Source organism: Loa loa (assembly GCF_000183805.2).
Source record: "Loa loa unplaced genomic scaffold supercont3.71, whole genome shotgun sequence".
In the NCBI taxonomy this organism is placed as follows: domain Eukaryota; kingdom Metazoa; phylum Nematoda; class Chromadorea; order Rhabditida; family Onchocercidae; genus Loa; species Loa loa.
In genome coordinates this window covers 110,794-119,405 of record NW_018108251.1, presented here as the reverse complement: position 1 = coordinate 119,405, position 8,612 = coordinate 110,794, and the positions used below count along the sequence as shown (strand labels likewise).

At 38.8% G+C, this 8,612-nt stretch overlaps 3 protein-coding genes across 3 annotated transcripts; 1 reads left to right on the top strand and 2 right to left on the bottom strand.

The window, feature by feature from the left end:
* Nucleotides 1–259: 259 nt before the first annotated feature.
* On the bottom strand, nt 260–8,612 carry LOAG_07460 (GATA zinc finger family protein; the record flags this gene model as incomplete). The annotated part of the gene is made up of 8 exons (XM_020447436.1): nt 8,534–8,612; nt 3,094–3,250; nt 2,688–2,846; nt 2,201–2,286; nt 1,953–2,079; nt 1,299–1,541; nt 870–1,019; nt 260–511 (listed from the first exon to the last, which is right to left on the bottom strand). Exons 2-8 carry the CDS (start codon nt 3,175–3,177, stop codon nt 260–262), a joined length of 1,101 nt encoding a protein of 366 aa, XP_020302332.1. The 5' UTR covers nt 3,178–3,250; nt 8,534–8,612.
* On the top strand, nt 3,767–4,273 carry LOAG_07459 (hypothetical protein; the record flags this gene model as incomplete). Its single annotated transcript, XM_003142992.1, has 2 exons — nt 3,767–3,904; nt 4,001–4,273. The coding sequence occupies 2 exons, from the start codon at nt 3,767–3,769 to the stop codon at nt 4,271–4,273; spliced, it is 411 nt and encodes a 136-aa protein (XP_003143040.1).
* LOAG_07458 (hypothetical protein) lies at nt 6,158–7,603 on the bottom strand (the record flags this gene model as incomplete). The annotated part of the gene is made up of 4 exons (XM_003142991.1): nt 6,158–6,295; nt 6,738–6,938; nt 7,221–7,387; nt 7,558–7,603. 4 exons carry the CDS (start codon nt 7,601–7,603, stop codon nt 6,158–6,160), a joined length of 552 nt encoding a protein of 183 aa, XP_003143039.1.

Genomic DNA, 8,612 nt, shown 5'->3' with positions numbered 1-8,612 from the left:
TACAACAACTTAACTAAAACCAAGAAGAAAGAAAAAAATAGAACAATAAAACCAAGAATTAAAATAACGAAAATACGAACGTAATTAATACTAGACAAAATTTAAGAACAAAAAAAAAAAAAAAAAAAGAAAAAAACAAAAAAACAAAGAAAAAAACAAAAACAAAAAAAAAAGAAAAACGAAAGAAAAGTAACTTCTGCCGCTTTTCTGCATGAGGAAGAAGGACCACTTATCACCTATGGATTTAAATTTACCATATTTAAATGGGTGCCGTTTGATTCTGGGCTTGTAATGCATTCTGCTGTTCAAATAATGGTTGTCCACTGAAATTCCCTTGCAATGTATTATGCTGTTGTTCTAGAAGTGCAAATGTAGCTGCAGCTGAAGGTGAAATGGAAATTAGTGACGAAAGGACTGATTGTGGATTAGCAGACGCGGCATCCTCTTCTTTGACACGACGTCTGAAACGCTGCTGAATGATATCCTTTCGCATATGTACCGGTCGATTTGTCTGTAAAAACTTGTAAAATTCGTTTATTAACATTAAATACTCACCCTCCGATTTATCTAGTGAAAGTAAAAAGTATGAGACGAGTCAGAAAGTTTCTCAGCTGCTGCACAATAACAATACAATTCGATAAAGCATTGTTTGGGAAAAAATATGACGTTCCCTACGTAAGAGAAAAGAGCTTCCACACGAAAGAAATACTTAGTATATCTAAGCATCCAAGCAAGATGAACTTTATGTAATAAGGAGTTAAGAATAAGTAAAATATGGAAAGAAGGAAAAAAACAAAGAAAGTTGATGATAAAACCATTCGCGGTAAATGAAAATGTTAACCAGTTACCAATAACTAATAAAAACTTACCCTATGTAAACGATAATAGAGGCCGCACGCATTGCATACTAATTTACCAGTCTGATCTCTCCTCCAAGCTGTCGTCTTTGTTGTCAAACAATTGCTGCATCGCGACATCGATGGAGAATTGTTGTTGCTGTTACTTGTATCTTCCTCCTCCTGAGAAGAAATCTCAAATTTGGAAGAACATGTAAGCAAAAGTAATGGAGTTGCTTTTTGTTCCAAACTAATGTCTTTCAAAAACAACATTAATGCGTACCTTAATACATCACAAATCGAAGTCTACCACAAAGAATTAATAGAAGTTTATTTCATCAGAAATTATCAAGACAGTCATTTCCATTAAAACCCATTAAAAAGTTCCCTTCATGAAAAATAATCATTTACCTATTCGCAAATATTGAAAACTCAAATTCTAGAAACCAAGAAAGAGCTTACTTCCATTATGAGGTCATTCACGCCATCTTCGGTGCTATTTGGTGTAGACGAAGTAGGAGGATGGGCTGTGGCTGGCTGCTGGCACAGCATTGAAAGAATGTTTTGCTGCGCCGCTGCGTTTGCTCCGCCAGTGGCCATCAAATTTGCGGCCAGTGAAAAAGAGTCAAAAAGTGCTGCCGCTGGATACATGAAACCGTCCGTCTTTACGGTTGATTCTATTGGCCTTTGATTTGCAACTGAATCCTGCAGTAAATCGGTTTCGAACGTATGGGAATATCAAAGACATTTATTTTTAAAAGAAAAAACTGTACCATTAGTAAAATGTTTCATGTAACACTACTGCTATAAAATGAACCCAGGAATATCCAAGTGGAAAAGAATCGAATGATCCATTCAGAAAAATAACCAATATTCACTATATATTTCGAATCTTATTCTCAATATCATGCCGAGGATGCATGCCAACAGCTTAGAAGGCACGTTCGGTGTGATATAGCGGTACCAAAACATTTTTCACATCTCTTAATATTTAAAATACCCCACTCAGTACTTCAAATTAACCTACTCTGATACAACCATTAAACGCATCCCGAACATCTGATAAAAACTGAGTACTGTAACAATATGTTTTCTAAGACAGAGTTGTACACTTACCAGATTCTGAGCAAGCAAACTGTTACTGCTGTTAACTTTCTCTACTCTATGTATTGCTTCCCTGTTTGGTTTTCGTTTCCTGCTACCGCTCAGTGCATGATTGTGATTATCTGTTGGCGTCACCTCACTAAAAATTGAACGACTGAGCTATTCTTCATGAATGTTGCTCTGAACCAGAAATCCAAGACCAACAGGAACACTGACGTTACGACGAAAGTATTAATATTAAGCAAGAAAAAAAGACTTACCTTTCAGCGTTTCCTATTGCTGTATCACTATTCTCAAGCAGTGAAGGCGATGGTGTCTCTTTTTCCTCTGTTCCACATTCCGAGACCTGAAACAAATCAAAATGAAATAGTTCTCGATTTTATGATCAAATCAAATTTTAAATCTGAATGAATGAAAAAGAGTATCTTGTAATTATTGTGCAAACGGCTTAGATGCTTTAATAATGCAAATAACTGAAGTACTTGACAATATTAAAAACACAGAATGGAACTAGAAACTAACTGCAAAAAAACCACATAAAACTTAAAAGTGTGACCAGGTCCATCTTCCAATGCATCAAATACATCGAAAGGATGCTGCAATTCAATCAAAAGACCATATTCCGCTACGAAATTACTCCGATAACAAGAAAAATGAAGAAAAAAAAAACTACCAACAAATTTTGTTGCGATGGTGCTAAATTTCAGCAACAAAATCAGGTCCTTAAATAAAGTTGGTCATACCTACCACTTCATCTTTCAAAGTTATCGATCTCTCGGCCGTACTTTTGTCATCTTCGGCGCTCACCGCTACGTCAACTCCATATCCAGGTTGCCTTAGTGCAAATAATGTTTCAACCCGTACACGTAATTGATCCAGCTTATCAGACAGTTGCGCAACGCAGTCCTAAACTCCAAAATGGATCGAAGGATACATATAATCCAAAATGGATTATATGTAAATAATATTTTGTATTACCAATCAATGGTAAGTCTTAATTTTTCTTGCAACAATAAGAACTGTAGGAAAAAACTACCGATCTTGTTCCAAGTGAGAGGCATTGGCCATAGACGATTGTCTGCACAGATTTCATCTTTTTACGTAGAGAAACTTTCAAGTAACTGTCAAAAATTATAGATTATTGAAACCAAACCTTTATATCAGCGTGAAGTTGCCGACATGATGCACAACCCATATTTGTAGTTAATGGGAGAGGCGAGGAAGCAACCATTGTCATTCTTGCTGCACACACATGCACTCACAGAGAGTTCTATCTCCAACGTTTCTTCAGCTGAGATCGATGATGGTGCCTTCAACAAAAAAAGAATGACGTCACTTTCTGTTATCTTCAAAACAAAATCCAAAACAATGTGATTTAGAAAACCGGAACAGGCAATAAGTCCATAATAGTGATGGTGAAATGCAAAGGAGAAGAGACGGTTCGCAAGACGATCTAACAACTTATATTTTAGCACAAAAATATGGTGATAAACGATATAGATACTTATTATCTCAGTACTACCACGAACAAATCGAATTCATGCGGATAACAAACAACAGCACTGTTCTAACAGTGACGTCCACGAACAAGAGAGTTTGAAGACTGGATTACAGAGAAAGTAAAAAGTAGTAATCTGATGATCATAACAACTAAACATAATTACATGCTTGGACTACACAGAGAAAATTAGACATCCAGAGAATGGAAATCTGAATTTGAAGTAGTGATAACGAGAAGTAGGAATAAAAATTCGTTGAACAATGTAAAGTCTGTAAAGTCGAAGATGAACAGCGCTGTAAGTGTTGAATAGGGAGGGAACGGGAAGATGGAGGAATACTCAATGAGTCACATCAATGAACACCAGCAGTACCCTCTGCAAAACCAGTTCACAACACGGTCACTTGGAGCAAAAGGAGGAGAAGGAGGAGGAGGAAAAGGAGGAAGAGTGGGACCAGCGGGGAGAGTACGTTGTCACCTAGGTTAGTCGTCGAACGATAAGAACATGAAGTTGTCACTTTAGTTAGCACACCGAACTGTTATTTGCTCAGTTGCGTATTAGATGGATTCAGTGCCAGCAGCAACTGCAACACTACCTGCTACCACGAATATTTTCCACTGTGTGTCGTACAGGTCAATCATACATATGTCACCAAATGATAGGCACGCCTCTCATATGCCGCAGAGGTTATCCTCTCATTGTTATTTATTTGCATATCTCCGATTGTCCAACCCCCTACCTCCTACCTCACGACCTATCCATCCCATGAGCTCATCGTCACCAACTACAAATCGACGATTCCTTCGACATGATTACATCATTAACCTTAACTGATATGCTATTCTGTGGTGCATATCAGTTTCTGAACAGTGAAAAAAACAATTCCCGATATAGCATCAATATTATAGTCTTTACTTCCTACCATGCAAAGTAGATGCTGTCCCGATAGGGTAACTGATAAGGAAAGCATTCCGGATGCAGTTCATGACGCTATCATAAAATCTGAATCCAGCCGACTTATAATACTGAATAGTATATTTTAGTAGTACTGAGCAACTTCTCAATACGTATGACCCGCACACAACTAAAACACTTATGCAAGACAACCAAAACTTACTGCCTATTAATATGCGGCATTAAATAAGCTTACAAAGCAAATGTGACGAACAAGTGGCATTAACAGTAAGCAACAGTGACCATCTACGCTAAGAATATGTCTCAGCTTTGAATAAACCATGTGGATATTTCGCACAACAGATGACACAAACACAAATTATGATGAGTACAACCCAAGCAGTCAGTAAACATGGCAAACCCACGCGATAGTTGAAATACCTCATCTTAATGGACCATTAGGGAGATAACAGTTCGCATTGTTTTTGATGCCGTGGTATTTATGTGTCAACTGTAAAGGAAATATTTCCCAGATGAGATACCACAAAGCAATAAAATGCAAACAGAACGGGTTAAAAATAAGGAAGATAGGCTATGCGTTGGACAAGGCTGAAATTGATTACCACAAGTCATTACTATGAACCGTTAGCTCTAAGAATGATTTAGTGAGGTTAACTTAAAGACGTTACATAAGGCGGAAAGCTAACAGGATAAAGTTGGTTTTAAAATGATGTGACACGAAGTAACGGAACAGTTTGACAGCTTCAAAAGGAAATGTTAAAGCATAAAAAGGTGAAGTGTCAGCATGAATCACGGAAGGAAAAGCAATCCGACGGCTTACAAGCAAAGTTTCAAATCAATGAAAGAGCTCTAGAAAGATATAGTGAAGCTGTATGAACGCAATACAGGTAGAACGTTAGACACTGATCATTTCGCACCTGCGACTGATTAACTTCAACCACCGCCACTCAGCAGCAGCAGCATCAACATAACATTAACATAACATGACATAACACTACAGTAACAGTGCTAATAATAATGTTCGAAGTGTCACCACAGGTTGAACATTTCACTTCATGCAAATTTACTTAGGAACTAACATCAATCACTTGATAAACTTCCAAATAACAATGACCACATCAACTAAAAACGCCATTAACAACGTCTAGCAGCTTGCAGGGTGGGCTTCGACTAAGGCACTCACTAATTTATGCAACCAATAAGTATAGCAGTAAGCATGTCATAGCCAGATGTTTCACGCTACTAATCAGGTAGGACCGGTAACGAGTAGGCGAAAATAAGCTAACGATATCGGACCAATCATTTTCATTTTTATCATCACCATTACGACACAAACTAATCAGATTTCCACTACCTACAATGATACATTCACTCAAAGAATGTAACAAATTTTAGATTACCTCTGGATGAGGGGTGCATGAATACCGTAAAGCTAGAAAGTTGGGAGCATATTACCCAAGCCCGTAAAGCATGCTTCCAACTTTTTCTAATTCATTAAATTTTAATTAGCACGCTTTAACGCATCAATATTTTTTTTTCGGGTTCCCGGGAAATCCTATTTAAAAGGAATTGAATTAATGAGAGCCGGAGAGTATAACAATAAGGGTGGAAGTCAGAATGTCGATCAGTATTTATCAAAATGGTATCATCAGCAGCATCATGGCTTAATGCATCAATTGGCCACGTAGCTGACGTAGATTAGAAAATAGAAGAGGACAGAGAGATGAAGGATGAGGAAGACATAATAATATCTCATCGTCAGTAGCGAGCAACATAATCTGTCACAAAGAACAACGATCTCGATCAATCACTCTCTACAACACCTCTGTCCCGTTCTCGCCTTCGTTTACAGCTACGCCTTCGTCGCGTCTCTTCTATGGATGATGTTTCGATGATTGAGGTTCGATTGGCAGTGTTCCCTCCCTCTGTTGCTTGCTTCGCCTATTATCGAAGTAGTAGCAAGGGAGGTAATGCTGATGGCTGGTGGAAGTGGTGTTGTAGGGCAGTGACGACGACAGCAGTAACCCCTTGCCCAGTTAGTCTCTGATAGCACTTATCAACTCACTAACTCAGGAATAGAGGAAAGACACAGCAGGAGAGCCCAGCAACACTAATCAACAGAGCAACACTCCTACCTCGAAAGCCCATTGTTAGTAGTAGCAGTCACCCACACCCGTGTCCTGTCACTCCCCTCTCTCCGTTGACTGTCCCCTTCCTTTATCCTCGCTGTTGTTAGCGCACCTACCATAACCTCATCTCTTCCATAAACATAACATTCAAAATTTACTCAGAAGTCAATCATTAGTAAATCACCTACAAGAAACTCATTTCGGTTTTCTCAACTTCCACATCCTTACTTACTCTCACCTTTCCCTCTCCTCACCTCCGACCACTTACCGACCCAAATCATTCTCTTTTCAACAAGTAGTGCAAACAAAAAGACCAAGTCACCGACAAACCAGAACTCATTCTGACCAGATGAAGCGACGGTCCCTCTCGTACCATCTGTCAACCATTGCGCAAATCTTGCACATGTAAACATCGTTATCAGCGTACGAGTGGGAGCGGAACTCCCCGGAATCAACTGAAATTACTTCCCAGAAACTTCTATTTAGTACAAATCCCTCACCATTCTCAGCGATCTCTACTCCCTCCTAGTCTCCACGAAAAATAATAAACATGCAAATAACAGCATCCTCTAATGCTACCTTACACAACAACATCGATTTTCGCATCATATCAATAATAAAAGTGACAACTGCAAAATGTCGTGGAGCAACAACTGCTTGTCAAACTTATTAATACAACATTATCGATTTTTTCTGAATTTAACGGTAACACACTAAGAGGTACAACGCTTCCCTACTGCAACGAGACAATCACTGTTAGTGAATGGGCTGATATATCTAGTATCACTGATCACTGTCGATAACATATCTCTCGAAATCAACGGTAGCCCAGAGAACTGAAGATGAGGTTGAAGGATATGTCCGCTTTTAGGTACATCCACTGCTAACGAACGTGTATGAATGCCTGCATGAAACAGAATGAATGTATATGTATGTACGTGTATGTGTATGTGTGTGTGTGTGTGTCTATATGTGTATGTGTGTGTATCTGTATGTTTGTGTGTGTGTATGTGTATCTGTGGTTGTATGTGGTGTATGTGCTCGATGGAAGAATCGAGCTAGACTCGACCCTACCTAGTTCCTCTGGTTCACATGTTAAATTTCCGCTCCGTGACAACATCAGAGAATTATCCTTGGATTATGGGTCAATGAAGCACAAACACGAAAAGTCGTTACTCAAAAGACAATGGAATCAGTGATAGCATAAATCTTTTCCTGATGGCTTTTTTGTTAGTAATGAAAGTAAGATAAAGTAACTGTCAATGAGATAAATGAAGGGATATCAGGAGGTGGAAAAAGTGAGGAAAATGGAGCAGTTCCATCCTCGTATGTGTATTCGAGATTTGAAGGGGGATGCAGCGGAAGATGACATAAAAACAAATGAACAGATAGAAACCCACATCAGGCACCTCAGTACTTCATTTTCTAGTTAAACTAGCCAGAATGTACGTTCCCTATCTCTCCAAAGGCGTTTTCCAGATCTGTTATGAACGATGGAAACCTTGACAAGATAAAAGCTGACAAAATCTGCAAAATCAAATCAGACCTTGCACTCTACTAACACGAAAATCCTGCTTTCTTAGAACTTCCATTATTCTGCGAGTATTACAAATTTGTAAAAAAATAAATTTTATAGGAGAAATCAAAAGCTACTGAAGCAAACTATCGAATGCGTGGAATGCTTGGACGGATGGATGGATGGATGAATGAATGAATGAATGAATGAATGGATGGGGACGGATGAACTGACAACTGAGTCAGTAAGTAGTAACTGATGGGAAAGAGGGAATGGATAAAAATTTGTGTGCTGAAATGGTAATCAATGTTTCCTGAGTGATATGCAGCAGGAGTTTGAAATGGGGTGCGCAGTCACCACCGTCAGAATGCAAACATACGATTGAATGAATGGAAAGGGAGGAAGGAAAGATGGAGGAAAGGGGGAAAGGAAAGAAGACGATTGAGGACCCGGAGCAAAGGATTATGTTAATGGCTGTAGAAGAGACAGAGGTCAACCCACCGTAGAGGTCACTTTCTTTAACAAATAAAACACCTGCTGATAGGACAATCCGCGACCATCACATCACACGCTATTTTCTTCCTTGCTCGGAATTTGTCGCATCATTTCTCTC